At 41.7% G+C, this 27,764-nt stretch overlaps 1 protein-coding gene across 1 annotated transcript in view; it reads right to left on the bottom strand.

The window, feature by feature from the left end:
- Positions 1–2,129: 2,129 nt before the first annotated feature.
- The window catches only part of PANK2 (pantothenate kinase 2), a gene marked incomplete at its 5' end in the record, with an annotated part of 31,751 nt that continues 6,116 nt past the window's right edge, over positions 2,130–27,764 (bottom strand). The window contains 6 exon segments of the mRNA XM_045447340.1: positions 2,130–2,696; positions 6,140–6,265; positions 8,114–8,237; positions 10,295–10,471; positions 11,547–11,800; positions 16,263–16,615. Coding sequence (XP_045303296.1) covers positions 2,646–2,696; positions 6,140–6,265; positions 8,114–8,237; positions 10,295–10,471; positions 11,547–11,800; positions 16,263–16,615 — 1,085 coding nt within the window.

Raw genomic sequence — 27,764 nt, 5'->3', positions numbered from 1 at the left:
CTCCCTCCCCATTATCCAGTCACCGCATCCCAGCCCTCTTAAGCCTTCGTCTACTGCTCCAATCTTGGCTTAGGCCACCTTCCTTTCCCACCTGGGTCCTAACCACGGCCACCCCACACGTACACATACGGCCTCCAGTGGAGGGCGGGGGGGGGGGGGCCTCGCCAACTCATGGAGGGCAGACTGGAAGGGACACTGCTGAGACGGCAGTAGCTTACACCAGGGGCTGGCAGTGGTACCAGGGGGTGGGAGTTTACATGCATCTCACAAGCCAGAGGTAGCAAAGTGGCAGTAAACTGGGATCAGTCTCGGAAGAGAATGTGAGCAACTCCCGTGCAGAGATGGCCTTGGGGACACAGTGCTAAGAGGGGAAGGCAGTCCTTGCCGGGGGGCTACAAAGGCAAGGGCTGTGAGGGGCCGCTACCTTGGAAATCAATGTCCAGGGCTGATGACTGCTTAGGGAAGTCCAGAATTGCGCCCAGGGGGCTGGCAAGATCTGTCCTCAGAGGAGAAGTGGCTGGCACAGGCAGAGGTGGCCTGGGAGGCAGAAGGAAAAGCAAGAGGGGTCTACTGTGTTAGAACGGAAGAAGAGGATGTGAAATGTCTGTTAGACTTAGTAACAACCCACTGGTGACTGATCAGGCACCCTCCCAGGCAGTGACACTTTGGGCTGGGCACAAAGTACAGAGAAGTCACAGAGGCAGCCTTTCAAGAGCAGGAAGTGGCAAGGATGCAGAACACGGAAGGTGAACGCTATGCAGGAGGGGGCTCTGCCCAGGTCTAGCTGTGTGACCTCAGGCAGGTTTGTTCCCATTAAACTGCAGGGAGAACAAAGGTTGTATGAGGCCAGCCATGTAAGCACTGGTCACAGCCTCATGAGCACAGTATGTGTGGGGAGAGCAGGGGGCCCCAGCACAGGCGCCTGGGTCTCCACCAGGGAAGCAGGCTCCCTCCCTCCCCCGCCTCCTCTGGAGAAGAACAAGCTGGGAGGAGGGTCTGGGGCACAGGGGCTCCCAGGAGCACAACTGCGTATCAGCAGGTGGGTAGGGACATGGTCTTTGATGGCTGTAGGGAAGGTGGGGCCACCAAGCGCAGACGAGATTAGAGGGGACTCGGGCTGAGGCCCGCAAGGGCCAGCAGCAGCAGAAGAGAGGCTGACTGGCTCCCGGGAGCCACAAGTCCCATTCCCACAGCTTTCCTCCAGTTCTGCTGGCCTGCACCAGGCTGGCAGTACCCACAACCCGCTGGTGCCCAGCTGCATTGAGAGGCGCCCTTGAGAAATGGCCACTCCCTGCCCCGCAAGCAACTGCCCTTGGTCCCAGAGCTGGCACGTGCCTCTGCTGCCCCCACGCGGCCAACACAAAAGGGTGCCAAGGAATCCGACCGACCCTCCTCCCTTGGTGACCCAGCCCTGCACTCTTCCAACCTAGGTCCCTGCCAGGCGCAAGGAGGCTGCAGAGCCTTGAGGTTACCTTCTAGTTCAAAGGCTGCTTTATACAGACCTTTCATGGCCTTCAACAGCAATGCAGGCACAAAAATACACAAGATAAGACTCAAAACAATATTCTATCTCCAAGGGGAAGGGTTTTTTAAATTATTCTGCACAGCAGAAAGAAAACGCTCTAAGTCCATCTCTACCAAGACTCCATCTTAAATCTCTATTTACCAAGACTCCTCAAGCTGCCTTTTGAGCCTCGCACATGCAGCCCTCATGCTCAGTCCTACCCCAAGCTCAGAGCCAGCCTTGCCAGCTTCCGGCAAGTAAAAACCTTGAGTGGGAGAGGAAGGCAAAAGTTCCCTACCCTGCCCCTAGGAGTTAATCAATGGACTTCAATTCCTCACTTTCTACCAGCCGGAAACAATCAGATTCTCCCCGATTCCCTGAAAATGTCGATTCGAGAAGTCTGGTTTTAGTCTTCCAGGTGCACTTTTTCTACTAGCTTAACTCCGCTTAACTCCCTACCTCCCACCCCCCCCCCACACCCCCCCAAGGGCATTCTTCCCAGGGTGGACTGAGTCCCATCTTTCCAGACACACCTTCCCAGGATCTGCAGTGTAGAGTAACCTGGAACTGCCCTTCCCCAAAGTTGCTCAATTGCCAAAATTACAAGTACAGAATTACTCTAAGGTTGCAGAACCTTAAATAAAACATGTTTTTCAATATGTTCACACAGAGGCTAAATGAACACCAGAGTTAATTCACAGATAATGATCTCCAAGGCTATACTGACTACATTGTGATGAGATTACAACATATAGTACTTGCCTTACATTTAGCAAGTTCAACAGGACACAAAACCAGCCAGCTGAACACTGAACAGCTCTCCCCTGAAGTGGCTCCCAGTAAGTGACACGGGGAATTTCAAAAACATGGCAGGTTTAACAAAGCTATACTGAAGAGCAACTTAACTACAGCAAATCCTCACTGCCGTGGACATGTCCACTTTTTTTTATATGTATCTTTCCTTAGTGGTTACTAGTTTCGACTAAATTTTTAAGGATTTATCTTGATGACTTAGAAAAATACACTCATCCTTCCTTGCTTTGATTTGGGTAGTACACCATCATAAAATTGAGTAAGTCTCTTAAAAAACAAAAGTTCACAGATCCCATTGTGCAATGTTCCAGGAACCCTCCCCAGGTGATCAGGGGATCTTCAACAGCTCAAGGAGTGCTCCAACGGCTCCAAAATAACCCTGAAAAAAAAGTACACCACAAATGAGAGCAATTTTCCTTAGACTTATTTAAATTACCATAAATATGATTACTAGTGTTAAAGCCAACAGTGCCCTTAATTCCCGATACTGAGCACCTATTTTGCTGAGCTCCAAGGAGCTCCCAGGCTGAGGAGGAGGGCTGGATGTATAAAACACCCGGGCATGCCAGCATGTGAGACCAAAACCCATGGTGAGGGCTGCAGGAGCTATGAGGCCCATGGCAGCTCAGTTCCCTCTGGAAAGAGCCTGTACCTAGGCTGCCTCCTGCAGAAGGAGGACGTGAGAAGCAGCAGAGGCCCGGAGCATTTCCAGACAACTAAGAAATGAAGGGAAGACGGGACCTGAAGATTGATGGGGCAGGAAGAGCTGGGGGGGTGGGGGCGGCAGGGGCAGGTCACGGAGGGGGAGGGCCTGACTGGGCTGGGGATGGAAAGGAGAGCAAGAAGGGATTGGGACGGACTCAAGACCTGCCTGAAGAAGGGGAAGAGGGCAGCAGGGAGGCTTAGGTGTCCCCCATACATCTGGTGACAGCCACGAGGGTATAGGAGCAAGAGATGTGGCAAGAACGGCTTCCATACAGCACGTGCAAGGCAGGAGTGCCCCAGGCAGCCAAGCAGCCGCACCCACAGCAAGTAACTGGATGTCTGCATTTGGAGCAAGACAGTGGTCGGGGCAGCACTGGCAGAGGCGGGCAGCAGAGGAGTGGACAACCATGCCCTAATGGGACATGAAGAGGGGGGACAAAGACAGAAAAACACCATGTGAAAGAGCAACAGAAGAGCCTGGAGAGAGAGCAGAGACATGAAAGTGAGAAGCAGCAGCTGAATGAGGACGATGCAAGCCCATCTCCAGAAGTAAGTAGCCAAAGTCAAATACAACCAAGAACCAAGACATGAAAACCCAAAAACAGACAAGAAAAAGAAAAGGACTGTAACAGAAAAATGAGACAAAATCCACACTGGTAAAAAGACAGTGCCTCCGGGCCTCAGAGAACAGTCCTACCAGGATACAGGATCCGTCAAGGTCTCCAAGGGATAAGATGCCACAGCAAAGTCCTTTAAGAGTCTCATGCTCTACTGACTGAGCTAGCCGGGCAGTTAGCAAAGTCCTTTAAGAAAGACAAAAACGACTGAAAAAGGAAAGCAGGAAGATCCTGAAAGACATGCTGACGGATTGCAAAGAACGTGCTAACGGTCTCTAAAGATCATAAATAACTGAAGTCCACTCCGTTTTCCAAGGAAAGCTTCTCCAAGAAACGTGGCCACACAAGAGAGAAGCTGAAGCCTCTCCTCTCACTGTTTCTTGGTTTTAAAAACAGCCAGCCACACGATGAGCATCCTGAGAGGACGCCCACAAGTGCACCAGCTGGCGGAGGGTGGGCTCAGGTGGGCTCACCGGCGGTTAGTAGCTGGCTACGCACTCTGTTTCCCGTGGCCTTCTGGATCTTTTATTTTGCAACAAAAGAAGAGATGAAGTTAACCAATGTAATGCGCTCCACTGAAGACCCAAGACCCACCACCGAGCAGAAGGTGTAAGTCGTTACAAGCTACAAAATGCTAAGATGAGAACAGCAAAGGCAGACAGAGGGCAGAGAGGAATCTATACAAAACTTTCACTTCCCGACTTCACACGGGAAGAGCCTTCATATGTCAGAGCCTAACATATCAAATTTCCACAAGTGCGGCGATCAACACTGGAGTCAGAAGCCTAGATGCAACTGGAAAAGAGACAGCGGGGCCAGCAAGCATAACCAGAGAGGAACATGAAGTCAGCAGGCAGTAAGAATGACAAAACGTAAAACCAAGACTCCACAAAGTGTTCAAATTATAACTGTTACGGTGTGAAGACTAAAAAAAAGAAAAGTTAACCTAAGAAATGAATCTCCACCTTCCGCCTAGGAAAGTTTCAAGAGGTAGAAATGGAGCAGGAGGAAAGTTCTACTGCAATGTAACATTAAAGAGAGTTTCTTTTTATTCTAACATAAAGCAAAATAGAACAGGTCAAAAATCACAAAAAGCAAGATGTATATAAAAGATGTAAGAAACTGAAAGATAATTTGGTACCGATTTATTAATAACATTAAAAGCAAAAAATGTTTAAGCATACAAATTGACAGGCAGTAAATAAGCCAGACAGATCTCATGCACAGCAGGACAAGCAAAGCCAGTAATAATGCAGCACCATCACATCAGGCCAGGTGGCCGCACCAGCGACCACCTCCCAGCACATAAATGTATCAAAGTGACCAGCTGTAAACCTTAAACTTACACAATGTTACACGTCAAATTTATTCAATTAAATTTTTTTAATAAAATAAAGTTAAACAATTAGATGACTAACCTTTAAGCTTTGATAAGGGGAATCTGTACACCTTGAATTTTAACAATGAACTTATTAATAAGGGCACTTAAACAGGAAAAACTCAGAGCAACTTTAAAGGAAAAAGCAATCCCTGTAGCACTTCAAATCTTATTCTGCCGATTCCTATAAATACTGTTAAGTAAATATACACAAACAATTCTGAAAAATGTTTGTGATAGCACTAAGATCCAACAACACTGGAAATAAATAGTTCAAATGCCCCACAAGCAAGGGGACAGAAGAGAGGTTCCCCTCCATAGCTATGGTCCTATTTTTTTCCCCAAACTGGAAAAATAGAAAGGCACTTTCCCATACAGAATTTCAGGTGGAGCAATTCAATGATTTTCTTCCATTCTGTCATTTCTAGCCTGTCTAGGTATGAAGTTCTTATGTGGTTCTAATCTTGGAACGTTATTTCTCTGTTTGTTTTCAGAACACACATCTTATATGAGTGGCACATGAACTGTATCAATAACACAAAAGCCAACATCAAAATGAAAAAAGCAGAACCCCGAGTAAGTGCATTTACAAAATGTAATGGGAAAAACATAATGGATGGTTTGGAAAAAAGTAACACTAGAAATATAGGTGAATGTTTATCAAGGTTTTTTTTCTTTAGAATTGCTAACGTTCAGGGGTGCCTGGGTAGCTCAGTTGGTTAAGTGTCCTACTCTTGATTTCAGCTCAGGTCATGATCCCACAGTTCATGAGACTGAGCCCCTCTGTGCTATCAGCACAGAGCCGGTTTGGGATTCCCTCTCCCCGTCTCTGTCCCTCCCCGACTTGTGTGTGCTCGTGCTCTCTCTCAAAATAAAGAAATAAATTTTTTTTAATCTTAAAAAAAATTGCTGACATTCACAGTTAACCAAAAATTTCCCTTGCATTAAATCAGGTAAGAAATTGCTTTTGAACATTACAAAGTTAAACCCTGTATTATACGTCTACAAAAAATTAAGTAAGAACTGCAGTGCAGTCCATTTCACATCTACTTCGAGTTCCAAGCAGTGGGAACTGCATGCCCTTTACACTCGTAACACATCGCGAGAAATAAGTCCGCTTACCTCGTGTTCCGAAAAAAGTGCTTTCAACTGCCCCTTGGACCAATAATCCAAAGCATATGCCAAAAGTCGCATGGCGATCGTATTAATTCTCAAGAAATTTCCAACAAATACCACCTGGTTAATGTTCTGAGCACATTAAAAAAAGGTAATTAGTTTTCATCTTAATTTCTGTTCCCTCGTAAAAGCTACCCCAAACAGAGCACCACGTGCATAGTTTTTAGCAGCAACTTGACTGCTGAGCAAAAAAATTTAAAAAGTATTTACATTTAATCTAGTTGGTCCAAGGCTACTTAAATTTGAACCCAGACAACTCTGGACCCACCTCAAGCCATGCCAGAAAATGTCACAAGAGAATACAAATTAGGAAAAACATTTGTATTAAGTATGACAAACAATAACTTCTGGTAAAAGTTTTATACAGAAAAGTAAAAAAAAAAAAAAAAGGAAAGAAAAAAAAGTAAGACCCCCAATTCAAACGAAGGAAAGCGACACAAATAAGCAAATTATACAAGAAATATAAGGGGCAAAAATTCAACCTCACCAGTAATCCAAGAGACTAATATTTTAAACCTACTAAAAGCTAGCAGCAGACCAACTAACTGGAATTCTACCCCAGCGTGAGTAAAGTTGTGGTAACACCAACCCATTCGTTCACTGCCTAAACAGATCTAAGTTAATGCGGCCCTGGTGCAAAACATCTTGGCAATTCCTACCAAAACGCATAAGCACAGTCATATTCTCTACATGAGAGACCTTGCTCCTGAGTAAGTCCCTCATCAAGAGTAAAATTCAACCAGGGCACCGGGGTGGCACAGTCAGTCGAGCATCGGACTTTGGCTCAGGTCATGATCTCACGGTCCGTTAGTTCGAGCCCCACGTCGGGCTCCGTGCTGACAGCTCGGAGCCTGGAGCCTGCTTCAGATTCTATGTCTCCCTCTCTCTCTGACCCTCCCCCGTTCATGCTCTCTCTGTCTCAAAAATAAATAAACATTTTTTTTTAAAAAAAGAGTAAAATTCAAAAGAAAAGCTTCACGCTTAAAAATGCCTTACTGCAGAACGATCGCTGGCGAGCAACCCACACCCAGCTCTACGGGAGTGACTTATGACACAGAAACAAACCAAGAACACAGCTGTGTAACTTTAAATACTTGAGTAAAAAATGTCAATTGGCACGTACACCGACATCAACTAATATATCTTATAAAAGCACAGGAAAAGGAACAAGCGATAAAGAAAACAGTAACTAACATATTCAAATGAAGAATGTTTTTAATTACTTGATGCTGATACAGTAGCTTTTTAATTAAAAACGAGACAATCCCCTTTTGTGCCTTTCGAAGTTTCTTTTTTAAGCCGCATGCCTACACGATCCACTGAGCAGAGAAAATGTAAGCAAAACCGCGTGAGCAGGGACAAGTGGCGGAGCCGCAGCATCGGGACCCCGGGGAAGGCCGCTCTCGGTTCTTTCATAGCCCTGTACAATGCTGCTTGACCCGAATGCTACAAGGCAGCACTGTAAAGAAGCTGAAAGCACAAAGACAGCTCATGGCGGCGCACGGGGCGGGCGCTCCTCGGCTGCCCGCTCTCTTCTCCCGGCCTCGGCGACTCCTCCGGATGCCTTCCCGGGGACTCCGGGCTCGATGGGGCTGCTGTCCACCCCGCCTACAGCCCCCCCCCCCCCCACCCGCTGCCCCCATCACCCGGACTTCTCACTGCCTTCCTACCTTCCTACTTTCCCCTCAGAAGACGTGATTTTACTTTTACATAGTGGCAATATTTATCTTCACTGAGGAAAAAACATCAGTTAAGAGCAGTCTACACTTGAAGAGCTTTAACATGGCCAATGAAACTCCACCCCATACAACTATACTCAGGTACTGTGCGGACAAGACAGACGTTGTACACAGGGCTGAGGCCCACTTAGTAAGTTCTGTATTCTCCTCAGAGCATCTAAAGAAATCCAGGTCCCCTTACTTCATTAAGGGCACACATTCTTGCTATTGAGCCAATGTTGTTGGTGATGGTGATCAACGTTGCTCTGGCGAGGTCCTCTTTACTGACAGCCTCTCGCTTCTCCTTGCTTATCATGTTTCCAAAGCTGTGAAGGAAGAAAAAAAACATGCGGCCACTGAACCAAAAGGCAACACAGCCCAACGAACTTGAATGTTACTCTACTAAGATAAATGTGACTTTTAGGGCGACATTGTTCAAATCTTCAAACCATTTATTACAAAATAACAGAGCATCTGTTCAAAGAGAAATGCAACTTGGAAGAAACCGCTCAAGCATTCTGAATAAGTAAATGCCTTTCCCCACAGCTCCCAGTGACATCTAGCACTGATAACAGATCTTTGTACGTCCAGTTAGGACCTCATCAGATCCACTCTAAGGCGCCACTGTGCCTTCCACAGCCAGAGGACAGCTCCAGGGAGACACCTCTATTGGCGATTCAGTCCCAGCTGCGCAGCCATACCGATCAGCTGAATGGTCACGTTCGCAGCTCGGAAACTGCTTTATCAGAGTAAAGCAAAGTGGCGTCCCAGAGTCAACTACGGAAGAGTATCAGATTTCCCTAGAAGGCCAAGTACTTCAAAGTACTTGTAGAGCCGCACTGCTACATTAATAACCGATCAAAACACAAACCCAATCAGAAAAGGAAGTGATTAACAGTGCACAAAAGCTGCAAACTCAAATATAAAACGTGCAGCATTTACAAACTCCCTGAAATTAGCACATAAGCACATATATATATGGTCCTTTACTATCATTTTAAAAAATCACGTGTGGGTGCCTGGGTGGCTCAGTTGGTTAAGTGCGGTTCGTGAGTTCAAGCCCCAAGTTGGGCTCTATGCTGACAGCTCAGAGCCTGGAGCCTGCTTCGGATCCTGTGTCTCCTTCTCTCTCTGCCCCTCCCCACTCACGCTCTCACTCTCTCTCTCAAAAATACAATAAATAAACATTAAAAAAAATTTTTTAATGTGTCCCAATACAAAAAAACAAGTGTTTCTAAATAACTGAAAATAAAATTTTTAAAGAATTCCATTTACCATGGCATCAAAGAGAATAAAATGCTTCGAAATATATTTAACAAAAGAAGTATAACAACCGTACACTGAAAACTACAAATGTAACTTTGGAGAAAGAAAGCAAAACTCTAGGGGACGCCTGGGTGGCTCAGTCAGTTAGGCATCTAACTCTTGATTTCAGCTCAGGTCATGATCTCACAGTTTGTGAGATCAAGCGTGCATCTGGCTCTGCACTCACAGTGGGATTCTCTCTCCCCCTCTTTCTGCCCCTCCCCTCAAAACAAAATAAACATTAAAAAAAAAAAAAGAAAGCAAAATTCTAAATAAATGGAAAGACATTTTATCTTGGATCAGAAGACTTGATAATGTTAAGATCGCGTAATACCCTCCAACATGACCTACAAATTCAACAGGATCCCTATCAAAATCATAAATGCCTTTTTTTTGCAGCCACTGACAAGGTGATGGTAAAATTCACATGGAGGGGCTCCTGGGTGGCTTAGTTAGTTGAGCATCCAACTTCAGTTCACATCACCATCTTGCAGTTCACAAGTTCAAGCCCCACATCCGGCTCTGTGCTGACAACTCAGAGCCTAGAGCCTGCTTCGGATTCTGTGTCTCCCTCTCTCTCTCTCTCTCTCTGCCCCTCCCCTGCTCATGCTCTCTCTTTCTCTAAATAAAAACATTAAAAATTTTTTTAATTCACATGGAAATTCAAACTACTGATTCATGCTACCACATGGATGAACCCTGAAAACATGCTAAGTGAAAAGAAGCCAGTCACAAAAGTCTCATAATAGGACACCATTTATATGAAGTGTCCAGAACAAGCAAATCTACAGACAGAAAATATATGAGTGTTTACCAAGGACTGAGGTAGAGGAAATGGGAAGTGACAGCTAATGGATAGAAGGTTTCTTTCTGGGATGATGAAAAGGTACTGAAATTAGACTATGGTGATGACTGCAAAATTCTGTAAATATACTTGAAACCACTAAAATTTACACTTTAAACAGGTGATATTACAGTATGTAAATTATAGCTGGATAAAACCGTTTAAAAGGAAAAAGATACATCCAATATTTAATATCTTATTCCTGTCTTTCTCAGAACACACACGCCCCCTTACCTGGATGCCACAGCCCAGCCCGGCAGTCCAAACCTCTCATAGTCCCCTCCATAAATGTCTCGAACTAGTTTATCCACTTTGGTGCTATCTCCACGAGATGCCATTTCCAGAGCCTCTTCAAAAGTGCTGCAGCCGGTGAGAAGACAGCAGAGACCAAAAAAAGTTCCTCCTCCAAGACTGATTAAAAACAAACAACACAGTATTAGAACATTTTAAAAATAAGAATGGGAAGGTAATTATGAACTGGAAATTATATCCGTACATCAACCCACTCTTGCCCTAACCCAATCCTGCAGATGCCACTGGCAGACAAGACTGCAGAAAGATAAACTCAGGGCGCCTGATACATACCTTGAAGGTACATACTCACATGAGCCAAAAACAGTGAGGCAAAACACTGGGCCCACCTCCCTGCCTGTGCCCCCAGTGCAGTATGGGCATCTGCTGAGTGTCAGGAGCTTTGGGCGCAGATCTGCCCGCCACACACCCAGGCCACGCTAACACCTCCTCCCTTTGTCTCTCTAAGCCCCCTGTCATCCTGGCTCGTCAGTCCCCCACCCGGCAAAGAACTCCCCCATTAATGGTTTTCTCCCCCCAAATTACTCCTCTCATTCTGTAATTCACACCTGTTAAAAAACCTTGTTTATCCCAAACCCCAGCTCCTTGTTTTGCATCTAAGGATCTCTAATCCTTAAACCACAGCATATTCACTCTTGCCTGCCACTCACTTCTCCACCCCTTTCGGCTTACCCTCTTCCAATCATGTTTCTGTTGCTCAGTACCTCACCTTCTAGATCTCAGACCATCCCGTGGGTGTGTGAGTGTGAGTGTGTGCATGTTCACATGTATGTATAAAATCCAGGCCAGTTTCAAAGCTGGGATCTTGCCTTGTCTTCTCCTTATAGATGCTAACTAGTAGCTTTGGTAACTTTATGGTATATGCACATCATATACTATCTGAGGGCAGGGACTGTGGGCTTCAACGAATCTGCCAATTAAATATTTTACCGAACTATGATAATGAAATATTGAACAATACAGATTAAAGTCAAGAAATCAGAATTTTCAAAGAGAAATGATATTTGTTTGCATAATTCCAGAAAAAAAAACACTTTTCACATAATTTTTTTTTTTTTTTACTTTTCACATAATTTTGACACATTCTTAAAGGTGTACTTATATGCAATACCTGAAAACTCAGTTTTAGCTCATCACGATATCAAGAGCAATGACCTTTATATAAAAGACCTACCTGGTACCCGTGACCCGCTTGTAATTATCTTTGGAATATACTGCTAAAATGCTAACCCCAGAGCCAATGTTCACCAGAAGCAGAGGGTATGGATTTTTCAAATCAAATGGTAACTTCTGACATTTCTCAGCATCAGCAGGGTTTTCAAAGTAATAGCACTGTGACCGTCCATTGAATCCAACTGAGTCAATGTATAAAATTCCTTTTATTAAACAATCTAGTTCATCAAGTTTGCAAAGCTGAAGGTCACCTATCTGTAATGAAATAAAAATATATTCAGACTTTCTAACAAGCCAAAAATAAAAACTCTGCTTAATAAGGCACCCCTCTACATTAAACAAACCATAGAAGTGCTCACAGATGTGTACTATTCGTACATATGATTTACAGAACAAAGCTGGAGACAAAAAACATAGGGACGATCTGATTAGACAGACCCAAATACACTCCACCTACAAACCACTGCAGCAGCCAGAGAAATGTGCCCAAAACCCAAGCAGAAAACAAGATGTCTACTCACAGGGACCATGAGTCAGGAGCACAGGTGAGATCACCGCCCTATTAGAAAGCCAACTCCAAGAAATTCAAGTGACTCAAACACCTGGTGACACATGGCAGGAGCCACAAGGACTCAGACATCTGCCCTCTGAACAACCATCTTCGAAGCTATAGAACAGTATCAAACTAGGCCTCACTTTGTTATTAATAAACAGACGTCAAAGGGCTGCAAAGTATATAATTAGAAGGTAATAAGGTTTTTCACTATCTAAAACCAATTACAGGGCACCTGGGTGGCTCAGTCGGACACGTGTCTGACTTCAGCTCAGGTCATGATCTCACAGTTCGTGAGTTCAAGCCCCTCGTCAGGCTCTGGGCTGACAGCTGAGAGCCTGGAGCCTGCTTTGGATTCTCCCTCTCTCTGCCCCTCCCCACTCACACTTTGTCTCTCTCTCAAAAATAAACTTTTTTTTTTTAATTTTTAAATAAATAAAAAATAAACCAAGTATAGTCCCTGGAGGATGAGAAGATTTTAGCAGTATCAAAATTCCCAAGTGTTACCAATGTAATCCACTTAAATAACAGAACGATTATTATTCATATTAGAAAGCAATGTACAGGATCAATTAAGAATGAAAAGGATCTTCAGTCATTAAGAACTGAGGTGGGAAGAACTCCAAGACATGCTGTCAGTCAAAAAAGCAAGTTGAGAAACACTTCACAATACGTGACCCTAACTAACGTGCCTATGTGTAAAGCCAAGTTTACATGCACCTGTGTGTGTCATACAGTCATGCAGAGAACACTAAAAAGATACATAAACTTCTAACAGTGGTGACTCTGGAGAGATGGCATAAAGAAACATCTCCACTTGGGGCACCTGCGTGGTTCAGTCAGTTAAGCATCTGACTTTCACTCAGGCCATGATCTCCAGGTTCATGAGTTCGAGCTCTGTGTCAGGCTCTGTGCCTGACAGCACAGACAGCTCAGAGCCTGGAGCCTGCTTCTGATTCTGTGTCTCCCTCTCTCTCTGCCCCTCCCCTGCTTGATCTCTCTCTCTCTCTCTCAAAAATAAACATTAAAAAAAATTCCCCACTTTACTTGCTGAACTTCTAACCCACGTGAATGTTTACAAGCACGTACACTCCACATATGTGATGAAGGTAAAAACTGCCTCCTAACCCCCTTACAGCACCTACTTCTGTTTACAAGTGCGTCCAGCCCTGCAAGTCCTCCCCGTTTAAGTCAACTCTCACTTGATTACATTTCTACTCAATTTATTCTGATCCACAGCAAAGAGGGAAATTAACAGGTAACTTCATCTTAATCCTTAATCCCTAAGTAAGAATATTAAATTACTCCTCTGACCAAACCCAAGCCCTTGAAGTATTCATCACTGTCCCTATGGCACCTGCTCATGCCCTCTCTACTGAGACGAATTCAAAACCAACTTCCTGCATGTGAATCTGAATTTCCTCTTCTGTATCTCCTTTTCTGTATTTTCATTTCATCGTTTTACACTGGTGGCCTAGTGGAGCCCAAACAGTTGGTCTCCTTTTTCTTTCTACAATTTTTTTTTTCCTTTTCCTTTCTAGAATTCCTGTCATCCTGAAGTGTCCTGCTAATTCCTAATGAATCCCAGCCCCTAAGTGATAGTTAGACGAATAAATGCATAGCTGATTTCACTAATGCAAGGTATTCATAACATAATGTGTTACACCAACAAGCAAACCCACTATGTTAAGAAATTTGATCCACATTAAAAGTCAACAAAGTAGGGACGCCTAGGTGGCTCAGTCAGTTAAGCGTCCAACTCTTGATTTCAGCTCAGGTCATGATTTCAGTCATGAGATTGGTTGTGAGATAGAGGCCCATATCAGGCTCCACACTGAGTGTGGAGCCTGCTTAAGATTCTCTCCCTCTGCCCCTCTCCCTGGCTTGCACTCTCTCAAATTTAAAAAAAAAAAAAAAAAAAGCAACAAAATAAACTCAGTATTTTAAAAAAATATTCCACTGTGGTTTATTAAATACTAGTTACTCTTAATGCACAAAGAGCATTTGATAGGCATTTCATTTTCCTACAATTTTCAAGGACAGCACCGGTGCATTCAAATGAGAAACCTGAAAGCCTAAGAACCGATTTCTAAGGTCTAAAATTCACTTTGCACCCTCCCCTTGAATTACCATACAATGCTGAACCTCTGGAAACAGCCTGAATGGTTTTCAAATATGTTCCAAAGGGCATCTATACAGGGTCCTGCAAAAAGTTTTCTCCTTTACTCATCAGTTATGATCCAGAGTCCACTATGAGGCTTCCACAAAGGAAGGGAACCGTCTCTACTCCAACTAAACTTCCTCTTTCCTCACTGCTGGAAGAGAAACCACTAAAAACCAACCACCAAAAGAAATTCAGGCAAAGAATATTAAAACTTGATAAAAATTCATGTCAATCCTATATTAGGATTATGGTCAGTAACAGGAGAAAGTCAGGAGAAAGAAGACAAAGAAGGAGGATGTCACAAACCACACAATGACACATGGAGAAAAAAAGAAAGGTAAAACAACATAGGCAAAGGCAGAATCTCTAGAATAACATTCTCATTAGTGGCATTAAAAACACAATCACTGGGGATGCCTGGGTGGCTCAGTCAGTTAAGCATCTGACTTCAGCTCAGGTCATGATGTCATAGTCCATGAGTTCGAGCCCCTCATCAGGCTCTGTGCTGACAGCTCAGAACCTACAGCCTGCTTTGGATTTTGTGTCTCCCTCTCTCTGCCCCTCCCCTGCTCGCCCTGTCTCTTTCTCTCTCTCAAAAAGTAAATAAACACACAAATCTTTTTTTTTTAAAAACCATAGTCACTGAAGATATTTTCAATCTATTCTGACCCTGAAAGTCAGAGTTTTGGCCAATTCACTTGTCTACTCTCCCACCTACCCCACAACCACATCCACCCTCAATGGACCTAGCCTCAAGGCCTTGCACACAGTGTTACTAAATGAAAACAAAGTCAGGCACCCACTGGCACTCCCCCAGCATCCAGACATGATTCAGAGACACATATAACAAGAGTGCAGAACAGTACACATCAGAAGGCATTTGGGGAGAGAAGGCTCTGCTGTTAACCATTTCAGACTAGCCCTGAGACCAAAAGGCCACTGTTTTGGACCAGCGTTCCTTGTTTTTTTAATAGTAACCTTGCCAGGAAACAATTGAGGGGGACAAGAGAAATTATGTGGTAGACGAAATTGGAAACAATTTTTTTTTGAGAGAGAGAGAGAGGGCACAAGTGAGTAAGAGGCAGAGAGAGAGAAACAGGGCTCACCCAAAGCAGGGCTCATGTTCACTCGATGCAGGGCACAAACTCACCAGAAGTAAGACTCGAGCTCACCCAATGTGGGACTTGAACTCATGAACCGTAAGATCATGACCTTAGCCCAAATCAGATGCTTAACGACTGAGTCACCCAGGCGCCCCTGTAAAAAATTTTATGACATGAAACGACATTTTTTTTTTTATTTATTTTTTTTTTTTTAAAGGAGGCTCCATGCCCAATGTGGGGCTTGAACTCACGACCCTGAAATCAAGAGTCACATATTACACCAAATGAGCCAGCCAGGTGCCCCAAAATTGTTTTTCCAATCTCACTGTTCAAGATTTTTAACATTTTTTATTTTAGAAAAAGAGAGTGTGAGTGACCGGGGGAGAAGGGCAGAAGGCAAGAGGGGGAGGGGGGGAGAGAGAGAGAACGAGAATCCCAAACAGGCTCCACATTCAGCACAGAGCCTGACACAGGACTTGATCCCACGACCCTGGGATTGTGATCTGAGCCTAAATCAACAGTGAGACGCTCAACCAACTGAGCCACTCAGGTGCCCCAAGATTTTTTTTAATTTCTATACCCAACATGGGGCTCAAACTCATGACCCCAAGATCAAGAGTCACACACCCTTCCAAATGAGCCAGCCAGACGCCCCTCATAGTTTTCAGACCTAATGACCTGTTCCTCGTAGGTAGTTCCTCAGACTGCTTATCACAGCTTTATTATAATCTCTAGATGGCAACTCCAGACTACGACTCAATTTACATCTCTCTAATCTTAATCGGGTGAAAACTCAAGTTCCATTAGAAATGGAAATGATTCCACCACTTGCTACTGGTATTATTTTTAATGATCAGATTACCATAAATTGTAGGTAAGCTAAAAAAAAATACATACTGTGAGAAAATCCTGCTCAAATTTGTACGCTCCACCTCCAGTGGCACAAAAGACAGTGTGAAGACTCGAGAAGTTTTTATCTCTGCCCATCTGAATAAAAGCAGGCATGTCATGAGTGGGAAAGCGTATAAAGTGCAGATTGCCCTTGCGTCCACACAGAGTCAGGTCCTTCAGCTCCAGGTGCACATCCCGAATACCTGTGGACCCATAAGCCACATTGGAGGTCAGGTACTTCCGAATGCTTTTAAGACTTTCCACCTCTTCTTCTTCTTCTTCAGCAGTGATGTCTTTGGGTTCAAAATAAACCAGCTTAACCAGGGTTCCACCAATATCCAAGCCAAACCATGGAAAAACTAAATGGGAAAGGAAAAAAAAAGTCAGAACAACCTTTTTTTTCTGAAAACTAAACACATACGTACTAGATTAGCAATTTATTCATACCCTGAGGTTTCCAAGGACTAGAGAAACAAAAAGGGTGTTGGGAAAAGAAACAGGATTCTGTCTGATCTTGAAAATACTTTAAAAAAAAAAAAGTCACTGGCACAAAAACAGACACTCAGATCAGTAGAACAGAATAGAGAACCCAAAAATGGACCCACAAACGTATGGCCAACTAATCTCTGACAAAGCAGGAAAGAGTATCCAACGGAATAAAGACAGTCTCTTCAGCAAATACTGCTGGGAAAACTGGACAGCAACATGCAGAAAAATGAGCCTGGACCATTTTCTTACACCATACACAAAAATAAACTCAAAATGGATGAAAGACCTAAATGTAAGACAGGAAGCCATCAAAATCCTCGAGGAGAAAACAGGCAAAAACTTCTTTGACCTTGGCCACAGCAACTTTCTTACTCAACACGTCTCCAGAGGCAAGGGAAACAAAAGCAAAAATGCACTATTGGGACCTCATCAAAATAAAAAGCTTCTGCACAATGGGCGCCTGGGTGGCTCAGTCGGTTGAGCATCCGACTTCGGCTCAGGTCATGATCTCGTGGTCTGCGAGTTCGAGCCCCATGTCGGGCTCTGTGCTGACAGCTCAGAGCCTGGAGCCTGCTTCTGATTCTGTGTCTCCCTCTCTCTCTGCCCCTCCCCTGCTCATGCTCTCTCAAAATGCTCGAAAATAGGGGCGCCTGGGTGGCGCAGTCGGTTAAGCGTCCGACTTCAACCAGGTCACAATCTCGCGATCCGTGGGTTCGAGCCCCGCGTCGGGCTCTGGGCTGAGGGCTCAGAGCCTGGAGCCTGTTTCCGATTCTGTGTCTCCCTCTCTCGCTGCCCCTCCCCCATTCATGCTCTGTCTCACTCTGTCCCAAAAATAAATAAACGTTGAAAAAAAAAATTTAAAAAAAAAAAAAAAAAAAATGCTCGAAAATAAAAATAAGCATTAAAAAAAAATTTTTTTTTTTTTTTAAAAAGCTTGTACACAGGGAAGGAAACAATCAGCAAAACTAAAAGGCAACCAACAGAATGGGAGAAGATATTTGCAAACAACATATCAGATAAAGGGTTAATATCCAAAATCTATAAAGAACTTATCACACAAACTCAACACCCAAAAAACAAATAATCCAGTGAAGAAATGGGCAAAAGACATGAATAGACACTTCTCCAAAGAAGACATCCAGATGGCCAACCGACACATGAAAACATGCTCACAACATCACTCATCATCAGAGAAATTACAAATCAAAACCACAATGAGATACCACCTTACACCTGTCAGAATGGCTAACATTAACAACTCAGGCAACAACAGATGTTGGCGAGGATGCGGAGAAAGAGGACCTCTTTTGCACTGCTGGTGGGAATGCGAACTGGTGCAGCCACTCTGGAAAACAGTATGGAGGTTCCTCAAAAAATTAAAAATAGAACTACCCTATGACCCAGCAATTGCACTACTAGGCATTTATCCAAGGGATACAGGTGTGCTGTTTCAAAGGGGCACATGCACCCCAATGTTTATAGCAGCACTATCAACAATAGCCAAAGTATGGAAAGAGCCCAAATGTCCATCGATGGATGAATGGATAAAGAAGATGTGGGGTGTGTGTGTGTGTGTGTGTGTGTGTGTATACACATACATGTATATGTATACACACACACACCACATCTTCATCTTTTATATATATAAATGTGTATATATATGTATACATATACATATCTTTATCTTTTGTGTGTGTGTGTATATATATACACACACACACACACACACACACACACACACACACACACACACAATGGAGTATTACTCAGCAATCAAAAAGAATGAAATCCTGCCATTTGCAACTACGTGGATGGAACTAGAGGGTATTATGCTAAGTGAAATTAATCAGTCAGAGAAAGACAAGTATCATATGGCTTCACTCATACAAAGAATTTAAGATACAAAACTGATGAACATAAGGGAAGGGAAGCAAAAATAATATAAAAACAGGGAAGGGGACAAAACATTAAGAGACTCTTAAATATGGAGAACAGAGGGTTACTGAAGGGTATAGGGGGGAGTGGGCAAAATGAGTAAGGGGCATTAAGGAATCTACTCCTGAAAACATTGTTGCACTGTATGCTAACTTGGATGTAGATTTAAAAAAATAAAAATAAAAAACATATTTTTAAAAATGTATTATTTCAAAAAAAGTCACAAAGATCAGGAAGAAAAACATCAAAATATTGAGTCAACCCAGGCCTCTTGCACAAATAAGCCCAAACTACACATTCATTTTTTAATGAAATATTAAAAAACAACAAAATGACTACCCATGAATCTCAACTTTGAAAAAAAGAAAAAAAAAAGATTGAGAATGAAAATCTACATCCTTCCCCTTGGCTCAAAGAAGAAATGTTGAAACTTTTCAGAGCTCTGGTTTAGTATGCAAACTAGAAATACAGGAAATTCCCAACCTTATGTAACATGTAAGCTCCAGTGGTCAATTTCTCAAAACCTCATGTCCCCAAAATAAAAGGTTTCAAAGGACTTTATGGTAACATATTTTAGAGTTAATATCTGTTCCCAAAAAATCCTTCCCAAAAAATAGCTTCAGGAGATCAGATCAAAATGGACTGCACAGACTGCCTTGCCCTCCTACCTTAGATCGCAGAAATGACTAAAGATACAGATTTACTGATGTATTATTTTCCAAAATAATTCCGGGAAACAAGAATTGATAGGATCAGCAAAACTAAGTTGATAAGGGCAGTAACTGTCCAGAACCCTAAAAAGAAGAATGCTATAAAAAAAAATTAAAAAAACAAACAAACTGGGAATAAATAAAAAACAGTGCCTGGGTGGCTTCGTTAGCTGGGCATCCAACTCATGATCCCAGGGATTAAGCGCCTCTTTGGGTCTGCACTGAGGAGGGAGCCTGCTTGAGATTCTCTCTCTCTTTCCCTCTGCCCCTCTCCCCCACTCAAGCTCTCAATTTCTCTCTAAAATAAAATAAAATAAAAATAAAATAAAATAAAATAAAATAAAATAAAATAAAATAAAATAAAATAAAATAAAATAAATAAAATAAAATAAAATAAAAATTGGGAGCAGCTATGAAGGCTGGGAGAGTACACGGGTGCTCCAACAAGCTGTACATAGGAGTGGCTGCCATGGAGAAACAGGGACAGGCTCTGGTGGTCATGGGTGATCTGGTGGGGAATGCATCTGGTGCAACTGAACAGACCAACCACTTCCCTCTACTGAGAACCACTCCCCACACCTCCACCCCTCCAGAGGCAAAGTCTTCATTAAACACAAGCACTTCAGCCAAAGACTCAGAATGGCACCCACCCAAGTAGCTACTATCACCCCAGAAGAAATGAGGAGACATGTATCTGGACATATATCCCTACAATCCACCTTCAGAAATAGGTAAAGAGATACTGCATCCACTGACAGAAAAGCAATCCTCAAAATAGAGATGATCACTTCACAAATTAGAATCACCAAAAGGGATATCTACACCACAAAAACGAGAAACTAAACATCTTTAGAAAGAGTTTCAGAAACAAACAGGAGACTTAAAAAGAATCATAATTATCCTCAGGGGTAAAATGAGAAGAAACTAAGAAATGACTGCCATCTGTGGTTGTAACTGCACGAATCCACACATGATAAAATTATATAGAACTAAATACGTATACACAAAAGAGTTTTTGTATAACTGGTTAGGTCTAAGTCAAGTCTGTGAACTGTATCAGTGTTAATTTCTTAGTTGGGGGTTGTGAAGCTTTGGAAACCAAAAAAAGAGGGAAGGGGACAAACTAGTATACACTTGACAGAGATCAGTCTCAAAAACAGGCTGAGTAAAAGAAGCCTCACACAAAGGCTACATGCTATATGATTCCACGCATATGAAACTCCAGGAAATGCAAAGCAATCATTTCTGCATTTGATAGGAAGTAGATTGTAGGCTGGGGGAGGAAGTGGAGAGAAGGACTATAGGAGCAGAAGAAAACTTTCTGTATTAACCCAAACCTTTTTTTTAAATATAGATGTAATTTATTGTCAAGTTAGCTAGCTAACATACAGTGTATACGGTGTGCTCTTGGCTTCGGGAGTAGATTCCCATGATTTATCACTTACATACAACACCCAGTGCTCATACCATCAAGTGTCCTCCTAAATGTCCATCACCCATTTTCCCCACCCCCCAGCCTCCCCACACCTTTCCAGCCTCAGTTTGTTCTCTGTATTTAAAAGTCTCTTATGGTTTGCCTCCCTCTGTTTGTAACTATTCATGTATTTTTTTCTTTCCCTTCCCCCATGGCCTTCTGTTAAGTTTCTGAACTTCCACGAATGAGTGAAAACATGGTATTTGTCTTTCTCTGACTGACTTATTTCACTTAGCAAAATGTCCTCCAGTTCCATCCACATTGTTGCAAATGGCAAGGTTTCATTCCTTTTCACTGTGGAGTAGTATTCCATTGGGGGGGCGGGGGCGGGGCACATCTTCTTTCTCCATTCATCAGTTGATAGACATTTGGTAGTAACCCAAATCTTGATTGTTGGAGGTGAAGGGAGAGCTCCATGGGTGTGTCTATATATCTGTCAAAATGCATGGAACTATACACTTTAAATAGATGCAGTTGCTTGTATGTAAATTGTTCCTCAATAAAGAGTTTTATAAAATAAGAAAAAGGAAAAAATCTATTTCCAAAATAAAGCTCAAAAGATGTATTTAACAGCAAAATAGGCAAAGAAAAAATGGAAAACAAAACTAAGAAATTCTCCCCAAATCCTCTCAGGTATGAAGGAAAAGTAGATATATATAGAAATACAGAACCATAACTTCTGTGAGTCCCAGAAATTTCCTGGGGAAGGCAGAGGAGGAAAGACATAAATCATCAGGTTCACTAAGTGTCAAGCAGAACCAATTAGTGGCAAACAGACAGACAGACTTAGACACATCCTATTGAAATGTCAAGAAATCCTAAACACTTCCAAAGACAAAAGCATATTCCTACAAAGATACATAAATCACATAAAGGTGGAAATGGATTTTTCATCAGCGACATAGATGCTAGAAGATAATGGAGCACTAGCTTCAAAGTTATAAGGAAAAAGACTTTGAAACATATCCAGCCAAATCAGCTTTCAAGGAGGAGTGCAAAAGAAATTTTCACACATGAAAGGACTCAATGTTTACTACTCAAAGACCTTCTCTGAAAAGAAAGAAAAAAAAAAGGGACCTTCTCTGAAATAATTAGTAAATGCCTTCCAATATAATTTTAAAAGCATCCAAATACGAGCTTTAAGAAACAATGATCAGCAAAGGAAACAATACATGTGACTTTCTGAAAAATCAGCAATCTGGAACTAAAATATATGATTTCAACATAGGAAGCTGAAAAGGGAAGTGAGAGACAAGTGAAGCAAACAGTAGCTCTGTCTTGATAGGGAAAAGAAGATACAAATTCTGATGAATTCTAAATAAGAAGAAAAAAGTGATAGTTTAAATACATCAAAAATGTACAGGTAACTCTAGAAGAAAATGAACATATGACCTCCAAACAACTATGGAAACAAATCAGTTCAAAAACAAAGAAAAAAAATATGGCAAATACAAAACAAAAAAGGACAGGAATGAACACAAATACATCAGTAATCACTAATAGGTCAAATTACCCTTCTACAGAAGAAATTTGATTATATGCTTATATATTATATATACATTTAAGATAATACAAGTAGACTGAGGTAAATATATGGCAAAACACACACGAGAGAGTCCTATCATAAAGAGTTGGATGCTTTAAGATGAAAACAGCATTCAGTCAAAAATAATCAAATCAAAATCTTAAGCACCTCACTGGAGACGGATATACCAGATAGAACAGGTGACATATTTAGGAACCATGATAAGTTAAAGTCAAACCTTATGTATCAAGACCTGCACCGCACTTAACAGGGACTACTTTGCTCACATGAGAGGTGCCCCTCCAAACAGCTATCTACCCAGGAAATAGGATTCACAACTCCCATCTTACACTCACTTGCCATTATACATTCACTGACCAATTGGTGGGTAGAATCACTGGCACCATTTATTTAACAGACTTGAATCTGGGTAAGCAAAATGAATTCCTGAATAATGCTACTCCACGTATTAAGCAAATGTTAACAGAAATTAAGTACAATACTAGCAGACTAAATAAAATTCAAAACAAAAAGGATTAAAAGGGAATAAAAAGAAACTGTATCATGAGCATAAAAGAAGTAGAACTGATATGATCCTAACAAATGCTTCAAAAATATTAAAAACGAGAAACTGACAAATCTACACAACAATGTGAGAATGACACAGGTATCAGAAATTTGTACTCTCTCACACACACACACACACACACACACACACACACAATAAAGGTATAGAGGATTTGAATATAAAGCTAGTAAGGTGAATCTATGAAACATAAATAACCCTATCAAAAAAAAAAAAAAAAAAACAAATACACCTTCCTTTCAAATACCTATAAACCATACAAATTAACTGCACAAGCTTAAAGAGCCTCAAACTCCAAAGAACAAAAACAAACCACATTCACTTTCCACAATAACTCAACATTATGAATTAATCCAACAAACACAAAGAAATAAATCTCTCCACCTGAAAATTTTTAAACCCACTTCTTTTAACTCTGAAATAAAAGAAGAAATCAAAACAAAATTTATTTTTGGATGAATGATAATAAACATTATGTATCAAAATCAGTAAGATACACCCTCCATGGTACCCGAAGGGAAATTTCTGGCCTTAAAAGTTTATCAAATGGATGCAAAAAAGAAAACCTGAATAAAAAGGGAAATGTCACACACAATTTGAAATGCTAGAAAAGAATAAATTAGATCCAAAATAAGCAGAAGGGAATTATTAAGAACAAAAGCAAGATGTAGGGGAGCCTGCGTGGCTCAGTTGGTTGGATGTCCAACTTCTGTGCTGACAGCTCAGAGCCTAGAGCCTGCTTCAGATTCTATGTCTCCCTCTCTCTCTGCCCCTTCCCCACTCACACTCTCTCAGAAATAAACATTAAAAAAAGAAAAAAATGTTTTAAAGCGATGTAAATGAAATTAGAAAAACATGATCATCATGAACAACACCACAAGAGAGCTGACCAATAACATCAAGCTTTGAAAAAGCCATTAAAACAGACAAATCTCTTGGGGCGCCTGGGTGGCGCAGTCGGTTAAGCGTCCGACTTCAGCCAGGTCACGATCTCGCGGTCCGTGAGTTCGAGCCCCGCGTCAGGCTCTGGGCTGATGGCTCAGAGCCTGGAGCCTGTTTCCGATTCTGTGTCTCCCTCTCTCTCTGACCCTCCCCCGTTCATGCTCTGTCTCTCTCTGTCCCAAAAATAAATAAACGTTGAAAAAAAAATTTAAAAAAAAAAAAAAAAAGACAAATCTCTGGTAAGTATATCCAAGAAAAAGAAAGAAGATATAGCTTTTCTTTAAAAAAAAAGAAAAATCAAAGATAAGAGTATGTAACCAGAGACTACATGAGTGTACAATTTCATATTAAGTTTAAAATGTACACCAGAAAATTAGCAAGAAAAAAGAGTACAAAAAGTGGCTTAAAATAAGATCAAAAACACAAATCAAAAGCACTGAAAAATTTTAAAAAGATGTGAAAGATCTTTCACCCAAACAAGAACAAAAAAGCACCAGGCCTTAATGGTTTCCAGGCAAACCTTTAAGAGCTTCTAGATTACAGAAAAAATCTAAAAAGATTCCTAAGTCATTCTAACCTCATATCAAAACTAGAAAAGAGGGGCACCTGGGTGACTCAGTCAGTTGAGCATCCCACTCTTGATTTTGGCTCAGGTCATGATCTCACAGTTCGTGGGATTGAGCCCCATGTTGGACTCTGCAATGAGTGTGGAGCCTGCTTAAGATTTTCTTTCTCTTTCTCTTTCTCTCTTTCTCTCCCCCCGCCCCCCCCCCCCCCCCCCCACTCCCCACATTCTCTCTGGAAAAAAATAAACTAGAAAAGAAACATCTCACAACAACATGCATTAAATTACTAAACAATGTCCAGTTGTGCAGTAAGAGTAATTAACCATAGTCAACAGATATTCTTCTCAGGAATGCAAAAAGATGGTTTTCACGTTAGATTCCAAAAAATAACAACAATACTTAGAGACAAATCTTAGTACTAAATATGTACAATAGCTATTAAAATAGTGTACTGAAAATCAGAGCAGCGGAAAGATTCCTGTTCCAGGAAAAAACACTGAGTATTATTAAAATGTCAATTCTCCAAGTTAACCTAACAATGTCAATGCAATTCTAATGAGAACACTATGGCTGACTCCCCAGCAGCTATTCCACCTCAGTCCCAGGCAGGGACAGTCCTGAATTTTTTTTACACCTACAAAAATTCCATTCCCAATGACAGGCCTGACCCAAACTGGCAGAGGTCATGAAAAGTCTGTCCCTGGCACCTATAAGAAAAGTTTCTTCACTCAAGAAAGCAATAGTGCTAAATAGGATTGAAGCAAGGAGATTAGATTCCTATTTTCTGACCTGTAGTGCCATTTTTTTTTTAAATGTTTATTTTGAGAGAGAGCAAGAACGAGAGTGGGCATATGCTCAGGCAAGCAAGCAGGGGAGGGTCAGAGAAAGAAAAGAGAGTAAGAGAATTCCAAGCAGGCCCCGCACTGTCAGCGCAGAGCCCAACTCGAGCTCATGAACGGTGAGATCATGATCTGAGCCAAAATCAAGAGCCGTAGGCTTAACCAACTGAGCCACCCAGGCACCCTGTGCCATTCTTTTAACCATCAACTTTAGGAAGCCACCAACCTGTAATTACCACAGACACAGCACTCCACCAACAAACATATCACATCAATAGGATTAGAATCTTGGAGTCTGGGTGGCTCAGTGGTTACGAGTCAGACTCTTGATTTCAGCTTAGGTCATGATCTCACAGTTCATGGGTTCGAGCCTGGCATAACGCTCTGTGCTGGGAGCATGGAGCGCCTGCTTGGGATTCTCTCTCTCCCTCTCTCTGCCCCTCCCCTGCTCTCCCTCTCTCTCTCAAAATAAATAAACTTTTTTTTTTTAATAGGACTGGAATCTGAAGGTCTGGACAAACCTAAGACCAATGGAAGATTTTATAATGCTTAAAGCAAATTAAGCTTTACTCCCATTTCCTTAGATTAAAAAATTTAAATATTAACATATAGCTATTATGTGTTAAATGATTATCTATTAACAGTCAAGCACTCTATTAGGCACCTGACTGCATAAATTTATTTAACGTTTGCAACGATCATATAAGGCAAGTACTATAATCATCCCACTTTACAGATTAAGAAACTGAAGTGCACAAGAGTCCAAGGTCACAATCAAGAAAAGGCAGAGGTAGGGACTCAAACCCAGATTTCCTAAATCCTTTCACAAGCATTTTCAACAAGTGTCTATACAAACCTAAGAGCACAAAACACACACCCTTGAGTTAATAAGAAAATAAAATTAGGAGTTTAATAAAAATCGCATACTTTAAAAAATTAGGATCAACAATATATAAAGAAAAATAAGGAGTCTTAGGCAGAGCTCAGTTCATATGCTTGTTACAGACTTTAACGGTTTCTGGATTTTTCTCTGTACTACTCATCAAACGATTTACGTACCCAAGAACTGAGAAACACTGAGAAGCACAGGAGGTCCATTAGACACATGTTCTCTGATAATGGCTGAGAGAATTATGCCAGACCATATAATTGTTATTTCAAAACATTCAACTGCCCAAAGGGATTAGATTCCCATCACTGACTGCAGACTGCCTCATATACTATAACATAATGAATACTGGAATAAGCTTTCTAATCCTTGTTCAAAACACTGTTTCTGGTGGGAAAAGGAACTTCTGCTATACCATCAGTCTTCATATCTCACCAACAGAATACTTATTCATCACTTCCAATTACTGAATTATTCCATTAATTTTCACAGATATTTTAGTCTGTTTGCAACCCTTCACATATATCCTGGTATTAAGGCCTCCAAGGCACTCAGTCTAGACAATCTACACTTGACTTAGAATTTAAACTCTGCCTCACAGGTTATTTATGTAAAACCATCTGTAGCACCATAATAGGTCTCAACAACTGAAAGGCTTTCAAATGGGAAATAAATGGTGTATAAGAATGTGCTGTTTTCCAGTACTATGAACCACATCTTTACCAGACCAATGTGGTTAAGATATTGCAAACCCAAATCTCTGGGCCGATCTAGACAGCAATCCTTGGCATCAATTAAAAGGCCTACTTTAATAATATTCTTGGGGCGCCTGGGTGGCTCAGTCGGTTGGGCGTCCGACTTCGGCTCAGGTCATGATCTCGCAGTCCGTGAGTTCGAGCCCCACACCGGGCTCTGTGCTGACAGCTCAGAGCCTGGAGCCTGTTTCAGATTCTGTGTCTCCCTCTCTCTCTGACCCTCCCCCGTTCATGCTCTGTCCCTCTCTGTCTGAAAAATAAACGTTAAAAAAAAAAAAATTTTTTTTAATTAAAAAAAATATTCTTATTCTCAAAATAGTTTTAACTTGGGGACTAGATGCCTATATAATATTATATATTATCAAACCAGTAGACTCAATAATAAATTCTACATTTTGGAAATATAAACCCACAAAACCTAATAAACTACTAGAAAACTAAAGATGGCTTCCACTTTTAGAAAGCAAACTTTAAGCTGTTATTTAGAAGAGAAGTTTCACATGCTGGTCAGTCTCGCTGACATACACTGAGAAAGAACATAATAAACTGAGAATGAACAGTGCCTGAAGATAAAAATATCCCAAGGTATGAACCTGAAAAAACATTCACCAGGTTATAAATTTAAGCCTAAGAAACATCACTGTTCTTCTAAATGACCAAAATAACTATTCTTTTCTGCTTGATAAGGTCCTAACAGCCTACAGTCTATTGCCTTGTTCCTTCTCTCTCCTTTTAACATGTGTTTAAGCAAAAGATTTTTTTTAATGTTTATTTTGAGGGGGGGAGGGAAGGGGGGAG

This window comes from Leopardus geoffroyi, chromosome A3 (assembly GCF_018350155.1).
Source record: "Leopardus geoffroyi isolate Oge1 chromosome A3, O.geoffroyi_Oge1_pat1.0, whole genome shotgun sequence".
Classification (NCBI taxonomy): Eukaryota; Metazoa; Chordata; class Mammalia; order Carnivora; family Felidae; genus Leopardus; species Leopardus geoffroyi.
Note: the sequence above shows the minus strand (reverse complement) of the source record. Positions and strands in the feature narration are given on the sequence as shown.